At 37.7% G+C, this 23,764-nt stretch overlaps 1 protein-coding gene across 3 annotated transcripts; it reads left to right on the top strand.

The window, feature by feature from the left end:
* The first annotated feature begins 925 nt into the window (after positions 1-925).
* LOC103474892 (uncharacterized) lies at positions 926-9,274 on the top strand. Of its 3 annotated transcripts, XM_081614673.1 has the most exons (5): positions 926-1,062; positions 1,164-1,256; positions 1,689-1,818; positions 4,700-4,781; positions 5,047-9,274. In XM_081614673.1, the coding sequence occupies exons 4-5, from the start codon at positions 4,736-4,738 to the stop codon at positions 7,335-7,337; spliced, it is 2,337 nt and encodes a 778-aa protein (XP_081470799.1). In that variant the 5' UTR covers positions 926-1,062; positions 1,164-1,256; positions 1,689-1,818; positions 4,700-4,735; the 3' UTR covers positions 7,338-9,274. The 3 variants fall into 3 exon arrangements, with proteins under 3 accessions (XP_081470799.1, XP_081470797.1, XP_081470798.1); XM_081614671.1 differs by lacking the exon at positions 4,700-4,781; XM_081614672.1 differs by lacking the exon at positions 4,700-4,781 and having other exon boundaries at positions 939-1,073.
* The last annotated feature ends 14,490 nt before the right edge of the window (positions 9,275-23,764 follow it).

The raw sequence follows: 23,764 nt of genomic DNA, 5'->3' as shown, positions 1-23,764 counted from the left end.
AAATTTATCTTAATGGAATAATTCCCTACATATTAAATCCCTAGAGGCTAATTCAGCTGCATTTGTCTTTAAGATACTGAGACTGAGCTGTGCTATTGAGAAATTTGTTTGGATCCATTTCAAACTGCATTTAGTTACAATTCTTAAGAATAAATAAAAAAAACCAAATGCTCATTATTTACTTCATAAAGTACAAATGTACTGTTATTTTCAGCTTTTTAGAGGTACTGCGGCTGCACAGTGGCACAGTTGGTAGAGCTGTTGCCTTGCAGCAAGAAGATTCTGGGTTCGATTCCCAGCCTGGGGTCTTTCTGCATGGAGTTTGCATGTTCTCCCTGCGTGGGTTTTCTCCGGGTACTCCGGTTTCCTCCCACAGTCCAAAAACATGACTGTCAGGTTAATTGGCCTCTCCAAATTGCCCCTAGGTGTGAGTGTGTGTGTGCATGGTTGTGTGTCCTGTGTGTCTCTGTGTTGCCTTGCGACAGACTGGCGACCTGTCCAGGGTGAACCCCGCCTCTCGCCCGAAACGTTGGCTGGAGATGGGCACCAGCACCCCTCCCGACCCCACTGAGGGAAAAAGCGTGCAAGAAAATGGATGGATGGATAGAGGTACTGCAAAAATCATTTTGGATACTTGTTAATGTTAACTTTGGTAATATTGAGTGTAAAAAATTATAATCTTTCTGTAAATATATAATAGTAAGTTAAGTCAAAACCTTTATTTTCCTACGAAAATGCTCATTTTAAGTATTCTGTTACTTAAAAATGAAAAAAATACACTGGGTACATACATTTATGGTGGAGGTGGGGTTTTTTAAAGAATCTTATTGTGAGCGCTCTTAAAGTTTTCCCATATTATCTCTGCAAATTGAATAAAATTGCCATTTTTACCTACACTCCTCACCAGTAGGTGGCGGCGATGCACACCGAAAAAGTTTTTTTTTGCCAACCCGCAAAAACCGCAAGAGGAAGAAGAAACTGAATAATAGGATTTCCTGTTTCTCCATCTTGGGTCGTGCGGGGATAACGCGTCCTGGTTTTCATGATTAGATAATATTCCTGGTAAGGAAACGGTAAATATTCTCATAGTTTGTTGAAACAAGTTTGTACCTTCGCAGTAAAGTGTTGAGCAGGCAGTATTTTAACAGGATGGTGTGTTTCAGAAACGGATGGTGAAGAAGAGCTGAGTGCGGCGCAGAGCGGCCATTTCCTGCTGAGGATCAGTTGTGGGATCATCTGTGAACTCCAGCGTCCTGGTGAGCTGAAATATTGCTGTGGAATTAAAACTTTGATGAGATAATGCATGAAGTTCTTCCACGCGCTTTAAATTACTGCTTTTGTCTAAATCAGCTTTTTGGATGTTGCATCTATAGGTCAGATGCCACTGCCATGTTTCTGTCATTTTATCCAATTTATTTAGTGCTTTTTCAGTTTTAATTATTTTTTCTTATTCTGTAAGCTTTAAACATTTTGTCTTTGGTTACCAAACTTTAGCCGATGTCTCTATTTTGTTTGTTGAACAAAAGTAAAAAGTACAATTCTGCACATTAAGAACCCCAGCTATTGTCCTGTGAGGATAACTGGGACCAACTAAAGATCCTAATAGATGAGTTACAGAATCACATTGTATTTTACAATGATTTGTAGCTTTTTAACATTGTTCTTTTTGTGGTTCTTGTCTCTCCCAGCTGGTCTACAAGTTGACCTCACCACCAGTTCACCCATCACTCTGGTTGTGGTCTCCATTAGAAGAAATGGAGCATCAAGGCAAAACTCTGGAGGCTGATTTCAACCCCAAATTCCTACAGCATGGATCAGGTCTGTATGTTTTCTTATCAGTAATGGTTTAGGAGCAGCTTTCTGAGGTTTATCTTCTTAACAGAAAGTTGAGAAACGGTTTGTGTTAGCATATTAGCTTTCTATATGATGGAAGAGTGACTGAATCCCAACACAAATAAATGTATCAAATCTGATTCAACATTGAAGTATTCAACTTTTCTCCTGCTCCTGGTTCAATGGAGCTCTGGTTCCTAAAGCCATTGAAGATGATGTTCAGGTCTTTGGCTTTCTTTTTCTAGATGGCTCTCATCATTTAGGGTTGAAGTCTGTTATCTTTCTGATCTTCACCCAGTTTGAACAAAGTGTTTAAATGATGGTTATAGTGAGACTCTCTACCTCATCAGCTCTGAAATTGGCTCCAGTGGCACTTCGTTCTGAGAAGTCTGGATTCAATCACTACAACTTGACGAACTTAAAGAGCCCAGCTCCTAAGAAACTTTCTCCAGGTCCTGTTTACATTAATTTACAAATTAATGTAAACATCTTTAGGCCAGAGTGACTTTGTCCTGGTTCCCTGTTGGATCAAACATCTGATTCAGAGCATTGATGGCACAAAACTTTCACCTTAATGAGTTCATTATTTTCATTTCATCAGACCAAAGTGATTTGTTTTTTTTTGTTCTGGGTTTCAATTTATTTAAGTCTGTAATGTGCATAAAACAGAAGTTGACACATTTTTCAAAAGAGACAAGTTTATATTTACATTTATGAACACAATAACATCCATCAATTCAAGTTACAAATGCATGGAGTCAGATTTGTTTCACAATTATTCAATCAAAAAAAAAAAATCCAACAAAAAAATCTTAAACATTTTAATCATGAAAATATTTTTTACAAAACAAAAAAATGTTTAAAGAGTTTGTTTTTTTAATAAATTGAAATCTCAAATTTTTGTTTGAAACATTTATTTTTGCATATCAGAATTCTTTGGCTGACAGCCTAAGTTCTTTTTTTTTTTTTGAAGCTCCTATTTTTTGGTTGAACTCAACTTCATTTGGTTGCGGATATCACATGAACATCCTGGGCGGGGCTTAAGGACGAGCAATGTAAGACTTGTTCCGATTGGTTAGTGCTGAGTAAAGGGGATGACTCCCTGAGATCTCAGAACTCTGTCCCGAACTGCAGGGCTTTGGTGAAAGGGACACGGAATGTGAATGGTAAGTAGAGATGTGCCGATCTGGTTTTTTCCTGCCGATACCGATCACCCATGAGGGCCGATCACCGATACCGATCACATAATTATTATTATTTTTATCATAAACACTACCAGTTACATTATGTGGAAAAGGGAACCATGAATTCACCTTAATTTAGACAAAAACTTGTTTTTAATAACTTTTTCCAAGAAGAAAACCCTACCAAACAGGCATTCTGAAAATTGAACTATCGGTAATACTATCTTTAACAGACTGATAACATATGAAGGCTTTGAATAGGCTAAATAATGCAAAGAGCTAAAATAAAACCTCTCAACGTTGCCAAAAGAATTCAAGTGTAAAACTTGGCATTCAAAGGCAAATGCAGGATCCATTACAATAAACAATCCTGAGATACTGAATGAAACCTTCCTGATAGCATGGCGGCTAGCTGATTACTGCTAGTTCTGAGTGGCAGTTTCTGACTGAGCGGAGTAATTATGCAGAACAAGGAGGAGATTGATTATTTTTTTTAGAGATTATCTGTCTCATGTTAGGACAGTGAAAGTTTTAATACAAGACACATACACACCAAATAATAAACACAGAAATTATGTGTATCTTCCTTTAGATGACCTACCAGCTTAATTTTACATTTTACATGTGGAAGAAAATATATATTTAACAGTTACATTGCCTACCCTCATCGACAACACTGATTATGTGCTTGGTAAATAATCTGCACAGTCACTTGACGTGTGGTGCAGACTAACGTGGACCTAATAACATTGGTGCAAAGATCCGCTGTTTTCCCACTTTAGCTTCAATGCTAGTTAATACACACACGGAGGACTACACAACAGTTTTTAGCACATATTTCCTCCAGATACATTTGGTATTTTCCACGCTTAATGCCACTCGACAGAGGTTTGCTGGTTAACGAATTCAACATAAAGACAGGCGAATATTACACAAGCCTAGTTTATGAACTTTACCTAGTGCCAACATTAGCTAGCACAATATGCTACCGGGGACGGCGGCAGACAAAATATGTGACTGTCATAAGTTGTGTAAGATTTCTTCTTTGAAACGGGGTGGACACTTTAGTAGCTGCTAAGCTGTGTAATTTTGTGAAGATGCTGTGTCCAGTCACTGAAGCCCTGCAGTTCAGGACAGAGTTCTGAGATCTCAGGGAGTCATCCTCTTTAGTCGACGCTAACCAATCGGAGCATGTCTTACATTGCTCGTCCTTAAGCCACACCCATCATGTGAGATCGGCAACCAAATAAAGTTGAGTTCAACCAAAGAACAGGAGCTTAAAAAAAAAGCTTACACAACCAAAAACCTAGGCTGTCAACCAAGAAATTCTGATATGCAAAAATAAGTTTCAAACAAAAATGAGTGATTTCAAATAGAAAAAAACTCTTTAAAAATGTTTCTTTTGTAAAAAAATAAATAAGATTAAAAATTTCTAAGAATTTTTTTTTGTTTGACATTTTTTTTGATTGAATACTACTTTTGTTGCTTGACATAATTATTTGTTTTTGAATAATTGTGAAACAAATCTAACTCCATACTAATATGTTTTGGCAACAATGTTGTAAACAAAAAGTGAAAACTAGCAACAAAACACCCCATTTAAATAACTATCATTTCTTTGGCTTTCTGCTTCAGATGCAAGTTGTTGATTGAGTAATCAAAAACTCATTGATCTTATTCAGGGTTTCCGCTAGAAAAGACACTAAGCCTGGTGGTAGATGGACCCAGGGCAGCCGATCGCCAACCCATCGAGTTTTACTACAAGTATGTTTAAAGTTGAAAATATTGCTATTTATTATGTGATGATGTAAGATATTTGAGACTTACTAGTTTTATTAAAAAAGACCAGGCTTAAAATACAGATTTTAACAGGCATCACTCTTATAGTGAACCTCAGAGCGAACAACATCGCAGTTCAACCTAAAGTCAAACATTTATGTACGTTGGTTTGTAACACTAGTAATGTTGATGTGAATATAAAGCTGCAGTGGTTTATAATGTACATAATTTGCTTCATTGGTTCCTGCAGATGCTCAGCAGATGTTGCTGCTTAAAGAAGATGCTCCTGAAGAACATGGTCCAGGTTTTGACAAACAAGGTCCAGAGTCTCTCCCACCAACCATGAATGAGGATGACGAAGAGTTTCTCCTGTCTTCTCACCTTCATCAGCACCACAGAGAGTTACCAGAAGATCACTGTGAAGCAGCAGAACCTATCGGAAAGCAAGATCATGGAGATTATTCCAACTCATCAGAGACTGAACTCATTGAAGAGGATGAAGAGGAGGAAGAAGCTGATGTAAATACTGTTTTCTGTCAACTTGAACAATTGCAAGATTACAGACCAAATGGTAAATACAGGGGAAATGACATCAAGATGAGCCATTCAACTAAAGGTTCTTCAAACTCTGAGGGTAAAATGAAATCCTTTACTTCTAAGAAAACCCTAGACTCAATGAAGAAATTTGATGTAGAAATGAAGTTTAGCTGTGATGACAATGGTAAAACATGTAAAACGAATCAAAAATCAAAAAGACGTGCGAGAACCCTCGTAGGACATAAACATCCCTGTAAGTTGTGTGGTCACACATTCGGCAACAGAAGTTACTTGGACAACCACATGAGAATCCATACAGGAGAGAAACCTTTCAGTTGTGATCTTTGCAGATACAGATGCAGTGAAAAAGCAAGTTTAAATGTACACATGAGAACCCACACAGGAGAGAAACCGTTCAGTTGTGATCTTTGTGGATACAGATGTAGCCAGAAATCACATTTAAATGCACACATGAGAATCCACACAGGAGAAAAACCTTTCAGTTGTCGTCTTTGTGGATACATATGTAGCCAGAAAGCACATTTAAATGTACACATGATAATCCACACAGAGACTAAACCTTTCAGGTGTGATCTTTGTGGAAACAGATATAACCAGAAATCAAATTTAAATAGACACATGAGAATCCACAGAGGAGATAAACCTTTCAGTTGTGATCTTTGTGGATACAGCTGTAGTGTAAAATCAAATTTAAATGAACACATGAGAATCCACACTGGAGAAAAACCTTTCAGTTGTGACCTTTGTGGATACAGATGTAGCAGAAAATCAAGTTTAAATGAACACATGGGAATCCACACAGAGGATAAACCTTTCAGTTGTGATCTTTGTGGATACAGATGTAACAAAAAATCAAGGTTAAATGTACATATGAGAATCCACACTGGAGAAAAACCTTTCAGCTGTGATGTTTGTGGATACAGTTGTAGCCAGAAAGCAAGTTTAAATGTACACATGAGAATCCACAGAGAGGATAAACCTTTCAGTTGTGATCTTTGTGGATACAGATGTAGCCAGAAATCTAAATTAAATGTGCACATGAGAATCCACACTGGAGAAAAACCTTTCAGTTGTGATGTTTGTGGATACAGATGTAGCCAGAAATCAGGTTTAAATGTACACATGAGAATCCACACTGGAGAAAAACCTTTCAGTTGTGATGTTTGCGGATACAGTTGTAGTCAGAAATCAAAATTGAATGGACACATGAGAATCCACACAGAGGATAAACTTTTCAATTGTGATCTTTGTGGATACAAATGTAGTCAGAAATCTAAATTAAATGTGCACATGAGAATCCACACTGGAGAAAAACCTTTCAGTTGTGATGTTTGCGGATACAGTTGTAGCCAGAAATTTAAATTGAATGGACACATGAGAATCCACACAGAGGATAAACATTTCAGTTGTGATCTTTGTGGATACAGATGTAACAAAAAATCAAACTTAAATGTACACATGAGAATCCACACTGGAGAAAAACCTTTCAGTTGTGATCTTTGTGGATACAGCTGTAGTGTAAAATCAAGTTTGAATGTACACATGAGAATCCACACAGGAGAGAAACCTTTCAGTTGTGATCTTTGTGGATACAGATGTAGCAGAAAATCAAGTCTAAATGAACACATGAGAATCCACACACAAGATAAACCTTTCAGTTGTGATCTTTGTGGATACAGATGTAGCCAGAAATCTAAATTAAATAGACACATGAGAATCCACACAGAGGATAAACCTTTCAGCTGTGATCTTTGTGGATACAGATGTAGCCACAAATCAAGTTTAAATGTACACATGAGAATCCACACACAGGATAAACCTTTCAGTTGTGACCTTTGTGGATACAGATGTAGCCAGAAATCAAGTTTAAATGTACACATGAGAATCCACACTGAAGAGAAACCTTTCGGTTGTGATCTTTGTGGATACAGATGTAGCCAGAAATCAAAATTAAATGTACACATGAGAATCCACACAGGATAAACCTTTCAGTTGTGATCTTTGTTGATACAGATGTAGCCAGAAATCACATTTAAATAGACGCATGAGAATCCACACGGGATAAACATTTCAGTTGTGAACTTTGTGGACATGGATGTATCCAGAAACCAATTTTAAAACACATGAGAATTCACTAAAGATAAACACTCTAGTTGTGATATTTTAGGAACAGTAAATGAGGATAAATCTTATTATAAAAGGAAGTGTGTGGATTTGAGTTTCTCTCTCTTTATTTTAGGTTCTGTTTCTAGTGAGTCTGTGCTATCCTGTCTTCCCCTTGATTGTTCCCAGGTGTCTCGTTCCCCGATTACTCTCTGTATTTAATGTCACCTGTGTTATTTGTTACTTGTGTCCTGGTCGTATGTCTCATTAAGTGTAAAGTTATCTTGTAGTCTGGCTGTAGTTTTTGTCCATTGGTTTTTCCTGATGCTACCACTTGTCAAGTCTTAGCCTTCCACTTTCTCTCTCTGCTGCCAGGATTTTGGACTTTTAATTTTTTCTTGTGGATTATTACCATTAAAATCACCTTTTCTTCACTTCAACCTGGGTCTCAGCGTCTGCCTCACCACTTCCAAAACACACTTCATGACAGGAAGACTCTAAGGAAAAACAGTTATTCAGCTGTGAATGTTGAAGTCTATGACACACTTAATGACAATGGAAACTGATTTAAAATGGTATAGTTGTAGAGCGTATTGTGGAGAATTTCTGTGCTTTTAAGGACAACTTTAGTGTTTAGGTACATTTCTCTTCCACTAATGGTTTGATTTGATTTCTATAAGCATTTTATTGAATACACTAGGCATTTTCTGTTGTATTGCTGGAGATGTGATTTCTCACTGAGTTAATACTAATAAATCAGATTGCTTTACTGCATTTTTGTTATTGCTGTAGATACAGCTGTGCCACAGATGTTCTCTGATCTTGTTAACTGTTTGATTCTGCCTGTTGTATATGTTCAGTAATGTAAAATGACTTCATGCGAGTTTACTTTCATAGGTTTATTGTGCTTCAGAATATAGTAATCTAGTCTGCAGATAACTTGGATTAGACCAAACGAGTAGTAAACAAGTACAGGCTGTTATTTACCAATTAAATTTATCTTGATGGAAAAATTCCTCTGCATATTGAATCCCTGGAGGCTAATTCAGCTGCATTTTATCTTTAAAATAAAATATGTGTAGCTAGCTGTCTATGAAATATTTACAGATTTGATCCATTTCCAGCTGCAGTTAATTACGATTCTTAAGAAGTAAATAAATAGAAAATCCTGTTATTTTCAGCTTTCTAGGCTTATGGCAAAAATTTAGTTGGATTCTTTTTAATGTCAACTTTTGTAATATTTAATGTAATAAAAATTCCTGATTTTTCTGTAAATATACAAGTCAAAAACAGTGTTTTTCCTATGAAAACGTTCATTTCAAGTATTCTGGGACTTAGACATATCCTTCATCTGCGACCCGCCATTGCGTACTTGGTATGCAGCCGTCTGTCACTGAATAGGCGTTCCAGTTCAGCAACAGCTTCATGCAGGAGGTGGGAGACATTGTCCATCAGTCATGTTCTTTTATTCAGAGTCCTGCTCTGGGTCGACGGGGCATCGTCTGACAGAGCTGGTCTTCCTGATTAGATTTGCTAGCCGCTTCCTCTCGACTGCAGATAAGCTGATGCCACAACAGAGTCAAAGGTCTTCAGGAGAGTCTCCTGCTCCCCAAAATACCTCATTACTTTGTCACAAGTATCTCAAAATTTCACCTTATCCATTGTGGCTGCTCCTGTCGTCAAGCCATACATTTAGAAGAGCTGAAAGTTTTCTTAAAACCATGTTTTTGCTCCAAATTTAGTCTTTGTTGGTAATGTAGTGCATTGAAAGGAATTCTGTTTTTTGAAAATTCATTGAAATAAACGATCCAAACAAAGGTTAAATTGCGTTTTTATTACACTATTCTATACCTAAAGAAGTATTTCTAAAACAATTACGGCTCAAAATTATTCACACTTCTGATTAATACTAGATTTAAATTGATCTTTTATTGTTACCACAGGTTTTTCCTGATCAGAAGTAGTAATATAAAATGTTGCTTTTACAACATACACCTCATTTAAAATGTATTATTGAAATGCTGTTGAAAACAGAAAATGTAGATTGGATTTTTATTCTTAAGGAATTCCTTTTGTCATTTGAAATGAACTGCTTTTTGAATGAAAATAACTAAGTTTGCAAGGGGTATGAATACTTTTACGTCTAATTATTTATGAAAAATGTTTTTCTCAAAAACATAAGATATACAACATATAGACATTTGTAATATTTATATGAGAGAAAACCTAGTAATATATGAAGTCCAGTGGTCTTAGGGAAAATAGTTATTGTTTGATAATATGAAAAAGTTGAAAAGGTGAAAGCTAAACTTGACTTAGACTTTTTACAAAACATGAATTAATGCTATCAGTACTTTTCAATATCTAACACTGACGGTCCTAACCAAAATTTGATAGTTTTCTCTCTGACAATTGAATAAAATTGCCAATTTTACTTGCACTCCAAACCAGTAGGTGGCGGCGATGCCCACCGGAAGACCTTTTTTTTTTATTTTTATTGCCAACCTGCAAAAACCGCAAGTGGAAGAAGAAACTATAATCGGATTTCCTGTTTCTCCATTTTGGGTCGTGTGGGGACAACGCGTCCTGGTTTTCATGATTAGATATTTCTTGGATAAAAACGGTAAATATTCTCATAGTTTGTTGAAACATGTTTGTACTTTCGCAGTAAAGTGTTGAGCAGGCAATATTTTAACAGGATGGTGTGTTTCAGAAACGGATGGTGAAGAAGAGCTGAGTGCGGCGCAGAGCGGCCATTTCCTGCTGAGGATCAGTTGTGGGATCATCTGTGAACTCCAGCGTCCTGATGAGCTGAAATATTGCTGTGGAATTAAAACTTTGATGAGATAATGCATGAAGTTCTTCAACAAAAGCAGTAATTTTAGACAAAAAAGAAAGACAAGATAGACAAAAAATCCCGCGATACTAGCCGTCTGACGAAACCTCTCTGATTGGCTAGGGAAAAACTTCAATAAATACGACAACATAGACATAAGAGTAGACCCCGCATGAAACTTACTACAGGGGCCGCATTTCATTGGCTAATGCCCATTTTACGTCACTGCGCAGCTACCACATGCTTGACCGTCTCACAAACTCATGCCAATATACATTGCGGACTACCAGACTGACAAAGTTTTTGCATCAGGAATCGAAAAAGAATGGATCTCCACTGTCAGTGGGGTATCTGTACAGGCGATGCCAGGTATCCTGATCGTGTTTGTGGAACTAAAATTCAGATAGAGAAGCGGAATGTCTTGCTTGGATCAAAGCTTGTGCACGACCGCATTTGCAGCTCAACCGTCGTAGGATCAATAAGAACAAAGGAGTGTCTGCTGGTGTAAGTATTATTGCTTTGCTTTCTTTGTGTTTAGTGAATGAAAAAAATAAAGTCAATAATAAACACATTCATTATGAAAATCTTTTAGCCAAGTACAGCATAATGGCAGTACCGATACAACTTCTACATCCTGAAGCCTGTCTGTTACACAGTCTTACGTTAGCTGAACAGATCATTATGCAATGTGTACCGTATCTGACATACATTAAAGATTTTATTTAACCTGAAAAGGCTTTTTACTAAACTGTAATCGTGTTAGCCACGCTAGCACCGAGTACCGTGTATAAGTCCTAGGCACATTCGAGCCCTCAAAACCATGAATGCCCGACTTACCCAGCCTTGCAAGAACAATAGCCATCAGTGATCTTGTCCACAGCTATATTTATGCTGGTTTTGATTTATGCCATCATTTAGTGGCACCATGTCACGAAACCGACATATTATTTTTTTATATCAAGCTGATAAATTTTAATTTATATTCCCAGCAATATAAATACTTACCTAATAATATTTACAATGTGCCTGATCAAGGACACATCTGTAATTCGTCCGCCTGCAGACCAATGGCAGTAAAGAGTCGGGTGGCCTCTAGAATCGTTTTTTCCACATCTGTAGCTGGGATCTCCAACATCTCATCCACAGTTTTGTGGAATCTATAATTGGCCCTCGTGTCAGTCTAACAAAGAAAAAATAGATAACGGATAGGCCTGTCGCGATAAACGATAAATCAATTAATTGTACGATAAATAAAACATATCGACCTCATTTTAATTATCGGCTTTATCGTCTCTTTCTGTCTTTTTTTCTTTCTGTTCATGACACTGGATGAAAAAAGGCTCAACTCCGGTGCTCTCCTCTGACCCTCCCTTCCTAATTTCCTTAGTCTAATGTCCAGCGCACACGACACGAAGTGTCGGCCGATTGTCGACCCATTTTCAAACCCTGAGAGACCACACCTTAGCCGACAGATATCCTAGGTACTGTCCTGCTCACCATTATTGGCACCCCTTCATGATTTGCATAGATGAGTGAATATCTTCAGAAAGAAATGGAAATGTTCAAAACTTAAATCAGCAGGATCTTTCAATTTGAGGTCCAAAGTAATTTAACAAAGACAGTTACCATTTCAACATAAATATTTTAATTCCAAAGGACAAAACAGAAAACTAGCATGTGCACTAATATTGACACCCCTCTTTAATATTTGGTTGCGCAGCCTTTGGCAACAATGACAGCCTCCAAACGTTTCTTAAACTCATCTATAAGCTTCTTGCACTTCTCGGGTGGCATTTTCTCCCACACTTCTTTGGCAATATGCTCAAGCTCTTGTACATTTGCACGGTTCCTTTCTCCAATGGTAGATTTCAGCTCCAATCAAAGATTTTTAATTGGATTGAGATCAGGAGTCATTGCTGGCCATTTTAAAACAGTAAATTTTTTCCCTTTCAACCAGGGGTGTGTGCTTTTGGAGGTGTGCTTTGGGTCATTGTCTTGCTGGAGGACCCAGGATCTTCGCCGCAAACCAAGTTTCCTTACACTGGGCAAGACATTTTGCTCTAGAATTGCTTGATAATCTTCTGATTTCCTGATGCCTGTGATGCGGTCAAGGCCTCCAGTACCAGATGCCGCAAAACAGCCCCACAGCATTATGGATCCTCCACCATGCTTGACTGTTGGTATGGTGTTCTTTTCTTTAAAGGCTTCATTGCGCCGTCTGTAAACATATTGTTTGTGTGATTTACCAAAAAAAAACTCCACTTTTGTTTCATCTGTCTATAAAACGTTGTCCCAGAAGGATTGAGGTTTGTCCAGGTTCTCTTTTGCGAAGATCAAACGTTCTTTTTTATGTCTTTTCTTCAGGAATGGGGTCTTCCTTGGCCTCCGCCCATAAAGCCCCACTTTGTTTAGTGTGCAGCGTGTGGTACTTGATGAAGCAATCACACCAGACTGCTCCAGGTTGGTCTTTAGGTCTTTAGATGTGGTGTTTTTTTCCACCATTCGCACCAACCGTCGAAGACTTCTGTCATCAGTTTTTCCCTCCCCCCCACGTCCAGGGAGGTTCTTGACCGTTCCATGCCTGGAAAACCTCTTAATAACATTATGCACCGTTGAAATCCCTTTGGTATCCCTTTGGTATAAAGACTCTTTGGTCTTTATACCAGGTCTATAAAGACCTCCAAAGGCTTTATACCCTTTGGAGGTGTTGTGCTTGCAAATAGCATTTCTGATGTCCTCAGACAGCTCCTTTGTCTTAACCATTGTCACATGTGGAGATGAACTAATTGGTGGCTTTTAAAGCACCAACATGATTATTAATTGGTTAATTCATGTCACATGTGTGGAGGCAGTCCATCACAAGTGATATTTATATGTGATTTGCAACAGGAGAGCCAAATTGGGTTTTCATGTTGATTTGCAGCAAGGGTGCCAATACCATTGGCATGGTAAAAAATGTTTTTCTTTGTTTTCCTCATAATGTTGATCTTTTTAAATGTGTTATCATTTGCTGTTTTGCATCAAGCACAAGTTATCAGCAGTAAAATGTTGTTTCACTTGATGAATTTCCTTCAGTAAATATTCCATTATATGTACTCAAACTTCATGGGTGCCAATAATGGTGAGCAGGACTGTATAACGGTTCGATCGGGATCGTCGTGCCTTGTGGTGTCACGCCACCTGGGCACAAAATAATAATGGCTACAGGTCCAGTTGACAAATTTTAAAATCAGGCATTAATCAATGCTTTACTAGAATCTACCTGTTATGCATGTGGCTAGAGTCAGCGTAAAGTCCTGACTGAATGAAAATCATTATAACCTATTTATGTCAAGTTAACGAAGAACAGCTGAAAAATTACCGGTAGCAATTTGGCTCCAGCTCCTCCCCTTGTCATTTTTATATTCTGTGCACGAAATGTTGAATAAACATTAATGATGGCACAAATCATCTCCGATGTCCGCTGGACTTTGTGTTGCGCCGTGTCAGCTGTTTGGGATTCCCCTCCATAATTTCCCCTCAGAAAGCACGGAGGAGAATCCGCGCTTTCTGATTGGCTACCTGTCACATTTAGCGTTAAGCTCCCAGTCAGGGAAAACCCCTGATTTAGATCGGAGCGGCCACAACAATCTACCGTAACCAGTGGTGGAGAAAGTACTCAAAAAATGTACTTAAGTAAAAGTACAAATACACAGACAAAAATGTACTCAAGTAAAAGTAAAACTACCACATTAACATTTGTACTTAAGTAAAAGTAAAAAGGTACTGACTTTTAAAAATACTTAAGTATTAAAAGTAAAAGTACTTGCTGAATGGATTACCTAATCGCTAATATCATTAAGTGTACTGATCGTATTTAATTTTAATACATTAGAAATGTGTCATTTTAATGAACAATGCCAGAGATAAAGCATGTTTTTATTGTGTTTACTCTGTAACATAGTTTAGACTTAGATATGTGATTCTATGTGTCATAATTTCAGGGATGGAAACATCTTGTCTCCTGTCCTAACATAGCATGAACTTCACTTTTTTGCCTCTTGTGGCTTTTATTTTGAAAGAAATCCAACAGAAAGGGGATGGAAAGAAGATGGGTGGGAGAGGACAGACAACCAAGGATCCAGTAGCAGAGTTGTAGTCAAGACAACCAACCCAAGACCAAGTCAAGACCAGCACCGCGCGCTAACGTGGCACAAAGAAATTTACTTTTACCTATCAAAATTACTTCTCAAATTGATCCTAAAGATCCACATTCCCATAAAAAACTAGATATTAAATACTTAGAGCTGAAATGAATTTAATCAGTAAAGATCCGTCCAGAAGAATCGGATCGTTCCTGAATGTCATATCAATGCAGACTTTGGTCACAGCGTTGTCCCATATATAACGCGACACTTTTGTAGAAATGTAGTGAAGTAGAAAGTACAGATACTTACTGTAAAATGTTGTGGAGTAAAAGTAGAAAGTATCCATTATTAAATCTACTTAAGTAAAGTACAGATACACGAAAATTGTACTTAAGTACAGTAACAAAGTACTTGTACTTCGCTACATCCCTCCACTGACCGTAACCCACCACACACTGCAGGATGATCGGTTACGAAATCACCAGCCACAATCTTAGATTGGCCAACGATCTAAGATTATCTTGAGGGGAAAATAGGGGCAAAAAATAGTGTAGTGTGAACTACTGCATTAGGAAGTTGGATGTTCCCGTTTTCTCTATTTAAATCTAGTGATTACTGAAGGGCAATATAGTATACAGACTTCATAATCTACACTCTTTTGGTTGAGTGCAATATTTATTTCCACTTTGGCTTTCTGTTTTAGTTTTTATTCAAGTACGTTTTTTGTTAATGGAGACTGAGAATCCATTCTATTTTTGTTTTTGGTTGTTTTGATAATTTAGTTTACAAGTTCCAGTGTTATGGGTTCTTTTGAAAATAAAGTGGATCCATCAGGAAATCACATGTATTATTAGTCATTTCCATTAAATCAGTGTCAAAAGGTCTTGAAACAATATTATCGTTTATCACAATAATTTTTTAGACAATCGTCCGGCAAAATTTGTTATTGTGACAGGCCTAATTATAGTGATAGATCCGTTTGGGCTTTACATTAAGCTTGCATACGCCAAACAAGTGGTGTGACTTTTATACCTAACAAATACCGTGGTGCAGTTTTGTCCAAAAATGAGCCACAAGATGGTTTATATAAATGTGGCTACAGGCTACAGGTGAAGCTGCTGCAAGGAGGTGGGGACTGTGTGATTGTTCGGCACTCCCAGCTCAGTTCAGTGCTTCAACTTTAAACTGGTCTTTGGTATCACTGTTGCTGGTGAAGAGATGCTATCAAAAACAGGCTTAAAATGCGGATTTGGGGTGGGGGTGTTGCCTAAGAGCGAACAACATCGCAGTTCAATCTGAAGTTAAAAATTTATGTAGGATGGTTTTTAACTCAAGTGATGTGAAAATAAAGCTGCAGTGGTTTATAATGTACATAATTTGCTTCAATGGTTCCTGCAGATGCTCAGCAGATGTTGCTGCTTAAAGAAGATGCTCCTGAAGAACATGGTCCAGGTTTTGACCTACAAGGTCCAGAGTCTCTCCCACCAACCATGAATGAGGATGAAGAAGAGTTTCTCCTGTCTTCTCACCTTCCTCAGCACCACAGAGAGTTGCCAAAAGATCACTGTGAATCAGCAGAACCTATCAAGAATCAGGATCATGGAGATTATTCCAACTCATCACAGACTGAACTCATTGAAAAGGAGGAAGAAGCTGATGTAAATTATTTTTTCTGTCAACTTGAACACTTGCCAGATTACAGACCAAATGGTAAATACAGGGGAAATGACAGCAAGGTGAGCCATTCAACTAAAGGTTCTCGAAACTCTGAGGATAAAATGAAATTCTTTACATCAAAGAAAACCCTAGACTCAATGAGGAAAGTTCAGGTTGAAATGAAGTTTATCTGTGATGACAATGGTGAAATATGTAATAGAAATCCAACATCAAGAAGACATGTGAGAACCTTAGCAGGACATGAACATCTCTGTAAATTGTGTGGACACACATTTAACAACAAAAAAAACTTACACACAAATGAAAATCCACATAGGAGAGAAACCTTTCAGTTGTGATCTTTGTGGATACAGATGTCACCAGAAATCATATTTAAATGTACACATGAGAATCCACACAGGATAAACCTTTCAGTTGTGATCTTTGTGGATACAGATGTCGCCAGAAATCACATTTAAATAGACACACGAGAATCCACACAGAGGATAAACCTTTCAGTTGTGATCTGTGTGGATACAGATGTAACAAAAAATCAAGGTTAAATGTACGTATGAGAATCCACACAGGATAAACCTTTCAGTTGTGATCTTTGTGGATACAGATGTAGCCAGAAATCATATTTAAATGTACACATGAGAATCCACACAGAGGATAAACCTTTCAGCTGTGATCTTTGTGGATACAGATGTAGTGTAAAATCAAGTTTAGATGTACACATGAGAATCCACACAGATTATAAACCTTTCAGTTGTGATCTGTGTGGATACAGATTTATCGTAAAATCAGATTTAAATGTACACATGAGAATCCACACTGGAGAAAAACCTTTCAGTTGTGATTTTTTACGGATACAGATGTAGCGTAAAATCACATTTAAATAGACACATGCGAATTCACACAGGAGAGAAACCTTTCAGTTGTGATGTTTGCGGATACAGATGTAGCAGAAAATCTCATTTAAATGCACACATGAGAATCCACACAGTGGACAAACCTTTCAGTCGTGATATTTGCACTTAAAGGTTTAGTCATTAAGTTTATTTGAACCAGCACACGAAAATGCACATAGAAAAACCTTTAAATTATTATCTTTGTGGGTACTTGTTTAGACAGAACATTTAAACAGACACATGAGAATCCACATTGGATAAAAAGCTTTGCGTTGTGATCTTATTGAATGCAGATATAAAAAGAAATTGAGTTTAAACACACCCCTAAGATGTGGAACTATAACGCACTGAGTGAATGGGGAAGTTTGCGTGTTGTGGCGGAAAATTGAAGCACGTCAAAATGCATCAACACAAAGAAGCTAATACGACATAAAAACAATGCCATACTTGATGGAGTTTGGCTACATCGAGGCTCATAACAGACAATATGGAGGATCAGATAGCAGGTAAAGCAGCGCACAGCTACAAACACTCACCCGGATTAGCATGATGGTCAGAAAGCTAAACAAATAACCCGCAAAATTATTTAAGTCTACGAGCTGCGATGTAAGATGCTGGTTCTGCTCTCGCTATTGAACCGATACTACACGCTACAGGTAGTAATATTTCACAGACGGAGTGCCACTTCTGCTTCACCTGGTATCGAACCTCTGCTTAAAGCTGCAGCATCTAACCTAAAAAAATAAATTTTACATACGTATTAAAACTTTTGCTGTCCTAACATGAGACAGATAATCTCAAAAAAAATATTTAGATCAGGGGTGTCCAAAGTCGGTCCTCAAGGGCCGGCATCCTGCATGTTTCATTTCTCTCCCTGGTTTTACACACCTGCATCAAATCATGGCTCCTTAGAAGGTTTAAGGAAAACATTGACTTGCTGCGGAGGTTGTTACTACCACTAGGGAGAGAACTAAAACATGCAGGATGCCGGCCTTTGAGGACCGACTTTGGACACCCCTGCATTAGATCCATTGAATTTACGTTTGTTGGACACATCTAAAAGTTGCAGAACACTTTCCCTTGAAGATTTGAATTGAAGATCCCTGCACTATACGTTTCTTTATTTGAATACCTAATATTAAAATTTTTTCTAGCTAAGTGAATGTTTAGAATAGGAGTGTGGATTAAAATGATGGATTTTCTGTGTTAGAAATGTCTTCTCAGGGCCTGCATTTTACAATTCCGAGTCCTACTCTTACCAAGGAGTCTTGGCTTAAGTGGTTTAGTCGGCTGCTGAGAGAGAAACAGGATTCAACAGCGTATTTGATCCCTTTGTTTGTGTAATGCTGTTTTCTCGGGATTATTGGTTCTTCTTGTTTAGTGGTGTAAACACTCTTTTCTGCCTTAGACTGGTAAGCATGTGAACCAAATGTTTGCAAAGATAAACTTATATCCCAAATAACTCTCTTACAAATTCAAGATGGTTGAGTAACTTTTACTTCTTGAGTTTTTCTGAAATACATTAATTCCTAAATTGAAATATGATGCAAAACCCCCCAAATCAAATACACCTCATACAATCTATGGTAATTCATGCAGTCTAGACTGGATTAAGAAAAATGGGTAACACTTTATTTGAAGAGGTGTGCATAAGACTGATATAACACCTGTCATGAACATAAAGAAGTCTTTATGAATCTTTGACTGTTGTCATGAAGTGTCGTTCAATTCAACTTTGCTTTAAATTATTATTTACCAAATCATCCAAAGTTGGCACTTTTAATGGACTTTTATGCAACTTTTAGAGCAACTTTGCATTAAAAGTGTCATTATTTACAGAATGACACTTAATGACAACCGTCATAAACATTTGTAAAGATTCCTTTATGTTCATGACAGGTGTTATGCCATGTTTATGATGGTGTCGAGTCAGTCTTATGCACACCCCTTCAAATAAAGTGTTACTGAAAAATATAACAAAATTATGCAAAATTTTATGCATTTCTACACAGCATCAATATGCAGTGACTGCTATTGACATTTCTATTCATTTTACAGAGAGTATTTCTTAGGACACTCTTGGCCACAAGAGTTTCTATTTGCCTGGTGCTTTTTAGGTTATTCCCAAAGTTATTCCCCGAAAAAGTTATTATTTGTAAGACAGTCATTTGCTAAGGTAAAATTCTAAAAATCTTGAAATTCTAAGAATTTTCTGAAATGTCTCTCTGAGCGACTTCTAGATTTAGGATTTGAGAACACAGGCCCTGGTCATGTAGACTCTTTTTATTAGAAAAGTTTACATACCCTAGATTTTCCTTGTTCAATAAAGTAGATTGACTGTTTGCTATATTTTACATTTATAGTATGTATCGAAAAAAACAAACTCATTTTTAAGTGTCATTTTTGTGGGGGGAAAAACCCCTTCGTATTAAATTCTTGGTGTTCTATTCAGTTGTACTGTCATCGAAATAAAACCTTGTCACCTCCCTAAAAATTGTCTTTTTTTGGCCCTGTCTTTTGGCAATTAATGAATTGGGCCACTACTTTAAGAGGTGACCTATGCAGCTAACATTAAGCGTGCAGGTAACATCCCCTAAACGTTATCACTGTTTGGAGAAGTTTGTACCTGGGAATCAAAATGAAACGCTGTTTAAACGTTCAGCAGATGTTAATTTTTACCTCCACCAAATATTAAAATAACCTGAATGAATGACTAAGATTATCGAGCCAAAAATCCAAAGTTGGCACTTTTAATGGACTTTAAATGAAACTTTTAGAGCAACTTTGCATTAAAAGTGTCATTATTTATCGAATGACACTTCATGACAACCGTCATAAACATTCATAAAGATTCCTTCATGTTCATGACAGGTGTTATGTCATGATTATGACAGTGTCATGTCAGTCTATGCACACCCCTTCAAATAAAGTGATTCCGAAAAATGTCATAACAAAATTATGCAAAATTTTATGCATTTCTTTCTACACAGCATCAATATGCAGTGACTGCTATTGACATTTCTATTCATTTTACAGAGAGTATTTCTTAGGACACTCTTGGCCACAAGAGTTTCTATTTGCCTGATGCTTTTTAGGTTATTCCCAAAGTTATTCCCCGAAAAAGTTATTTGTAAGACAGTCATTTGCTAAGGTAAAATTCAAAAAATCTTGAAATTCTAAGAATTTTCTGAAATGTCTCTCTGAGCGACTTCTAGATTTAGGATTTGAGAACACAGGCCCTGGTCATGTAGACTCTTTTTATTAGAAAAGTTTACATACCCTAGATTTTCCTTGTTCAATAAAGTAGATTAACTGTTTGCTATATTTTACATTTATAGTATTATCGAGCCAAAAATTATACAATATTAGTTGTTATTGAAACACTGATCAACATATTTGATTTTTGTTTGCAAAATGGCTTTAATGACATTTGAGAAAATGTAATGTTTAATCGATGGCTATGATGTAAACCAGTCTGAACTGCCTTGTCGCTGCCAAAGGATGCATAAGTGGTCCAAAGTCTACACTAAGTTCACCACAAGGTGGCGCATAAGCGCCTCCTATCTGATAGATCCTGAGGACGTTTTTTTTGGAAGAACATTTCCGGAGTAAATGTCTGCATTTTTCAAAAGTTGCTGTATATTCAAAAAAGAAAAAATGCTGTAACTAATACTGTTCATTGTTCCAAATACAAGGAACAGAAAAACCTTAAATTAGAAATCCACATACAGCCTGCCAACCACTAATATCAGCAAATAAGCACACAATATTGATGCAAATTTTCCCACAGTGTTACTGATGACCATCAACAATCTTCTGTGTTCCATTTTAAGAACAGTGTGCTTGCCATAGGCCTTGTTGACTCATTTAAAATTGATAGTTGTAGGACGAAGTTTTGAAAATGGTGTGTGCGCTGTTCAGTGAATGGAAAATGAGAAATAAGAATTTTGCCTGGTTTAACTTCATACAGCGAGACAACAAGATGTATGACTTTAAATTCAGTCTAATATTTTATGGAAGAAGACAGAAGATAACTATAACGTGTTTTTATAAGCAGTAAGTAAGCTGGTGAACGGTCTGCAGATGCAGGTGCTGTGGCCCTAGCGGAGGCCATTGTTCTCTCACAGTCAATGGCGGTTGAGAAGCACCCAAGGATGGCCGGATATCCCCCGGGGATCTGTTTCAGCACCATATGCTGCTCTGCTGCCAAACCCCTCCCTGCCACCACGCCAACTGTTGCACTGCACTGACCTTCAACCTCACACTTCAGATGCTCGCTCACAAACTCGCAGCTGATGGCCTGGATTCAGAAGTCCTCCCCACATCTCTGATTTTCATCCGTCACTTGCAGTCAGCAGATCGTAGTGATGTGCTGGGGTCTGATGGAGCAAAGTTTCCCACAGTCATTAGTCCAGGTGCAATTTTTAGATTATTTTTATGGACGGTATTAAAGTAGAACATTTTGGCTTTTTGGTGTTATACATTTTTTGGATATATGAAGTTGTGTTACACTTTTGGCGTAATTAAGAGACTAAGTTCAATTTTAGCTAAAGGAAAGACATTTGTAAACATTTCTGCACTTTTGAGATTCTGTTGGACTACTTTCATACTCAGGAATAACACTGGGTTACAAAAAATATTTTTTGGAAGTTGTCCATGTTTTTTCAACCGAATTAGGAATATTTTGCATCACTGAATAAAAAAAAAGACATCCATTTTTTTAAAATCAAGTCAGGTTTTTATTCTAATTTGATTTAGTGCAATCTGGTCTTCTGACTATGTTGATTACAATTTTGCGACATTATCAGTTCATTTCCGTTAATATTTCTCATCAAAAAAATGCCTTACGAGACAAAACAAATCTCTAACAGTTAGTCGAACTGTTAAAAACTTGGATTTTTATAAATTAATAAAGACTGATAAGGGTAAATACATGTGAATTAAACAGTTTGTCTATTTAAATTGAGTCTGCAGGTGAACAGGATCAGCAGTTTGGACAAAGGTGAGACAGGAATATATATATATTTTTAATGTGTGTGTGTGTGTGTGTGTGTGTGTGTGTGTGTGTGTGTGTGTGTGTGTGTGTGTGTGTGTGTGTGTATGTATGTATGTATGATTTTACATTTATGTCTTGATTGAGGAAGATTTATGCCACTCTATGACCTGAACATGATTCTGGTGCATGTATGTGTGGGGTGGCCAACATTTTTCAAGAGGGGGCCATGGCCCCCTTAACCCCCGTTTAGGGGATGCTACTGTTTGACCAAGAAGCATATTTTGAGCTGGCCTGTTGGCCTAAAAGCTCAGAACTTGTGTTTTCAAGACAAATTCAACTTTTTAATGGAAATTAACTGTAATAGAAATTTGCCTCTACCTCGCCAGTTTTTCTTGATACATGCTTTTATGTTTTTGCTAGAGCTGCACAGTGGTGGATTTGGTAGCACTGTTGCTTTGTCTGGATCCTGGGTTTGATTCCCGGTCTTTGCATGTTCTGAGTTCTCTGCCTTCCTCCCACAGTCCAAAAGACTGTCAGGTAAATTGGTTTCTCTAGAAAGTGTGCATGTGTGTGTGTCCTGTGTGTCTCTGTGTTGCCCTGCAACAGACTGGCGACCTGTCCAGAGTTTCCCCCTCCTCTTACCCAAAACGTTCGCTGGAGATTGGCACCAGCACCCCTCCCAACCCCTCTAGGGACAAGGGTGTTAGAAAATGGATGTTTTTGCTAGACTATTATTTCTGGGATAAAGGTCAAAAGGAAGGCGTGTGTGTATAGGCATGAGGAAGAAAGGAAGAGAACTTGATCCCTTTAAATAGGAACTGTAACGTTTTACTGTCCTTCTCTGACTTTGAAGCTATTCTGTCACACATAACCCACTGACTTTGATCCCAATCATGAGCGTTTCCTTCCACTTTCACACCCGGACCCTCCACCCTCCACCCATTTCACTGTTAGCTAATTATCCTGTTCCCTTCACAAGGCCAGCAGATATTAAACAAAATGCTTCATCTGCAACGCTAACTGAATAATGCTCACAAGTAAATTGCGGAAAAGATGGCTCCTAAGGGTTTTTAAGAGGTGAAATCTGGCTGGTTATTTAGTAAACTACTGATCAGGAGTAAGGGGGCGCAGTGCTGTGAGGACCACCACTGGTCCAGACAGGATGTAACAGGAATTTGTTAACGTTCATTGTAGCAGGGGTGAGACTAAAAACACTTATGAGGAGGTGCGACTGTTTCAGCATGCATCATGCTGGGGAGCACACTTTGATTTAACAACTTAAATCGTATTGATGTGTTAAAAAGCCAAGACAGAGAAGTTTAAATCCTGAACTGTTTTTCAGATTAAACTTGGGGTTAGCAACTTATATCCTTGAGAAATGCTACTTTCGGATGCATCCCGGTTCTAACAAATTACCTCCTTAGAGTGTCAGCAGGTTTTGCAGATGGCGGGTTATTAAACCATTCATTTGATTAAACGGTGGTGGAGGAGGGATGCATCCAAACGCTGCGGGAACTCGAGGACTGAACCTGCTGACCCCTGGTCGAAACACTTGAATCTACTCTACCTTGCAAAATGAACCTCACCAAACCGCTGAACTTTATCCCATTTTATCGCGTTACAACCACAAATTTCAATGGGATTTTGTGCGACCAACACAAAGTGATGCAAAACTGTAAAGAGAAAAGGATTCCTAATTTTTGAGTAATAATAATCTAATAAGTATCACGTGCATATACATTTAAGAGTCCAGCTCTGTAAAATTTTATCTCATTGTAAAT

Source organism: Poecilia reticulata, chromosome 13, assembly GCF_904066995.2.
Source record: "Poecilia reticulata chromosome 13, P_reticulata-male-v2, whole genome shotgun sequence".
In the NCBI taxonomy this organism is placed as follows: Eukaryota; Metazoa; Chordata; class Actinopteri; order Cyprinodontiformes; family Poeciliidae; genus Poecilia; species Poecilia reticulata.
The sequence above is the reverse complement of the archived record's forward strand: the minus strand, read 5'-3'. Positions and strand labels throughout refer to the sequence as shown.

Bases quoted from the DNA above. Each gene is read 5' to 3' on its own strand.
- LOC103474892 (XM_081614671.1), top strand. From the start codon at position 1,755: ATGGAGCATCAAGGCAAAACTCTGGAGGCTGATTTCAACCCCAAATTC. The intron at 1,819-5,046 runs GTCTGTATGTTT...TGGTTCCTGCAG, and splicing joins ATTCCTACAGCATGGATCAG to ATGCTCAGCAGATGTTGCTG.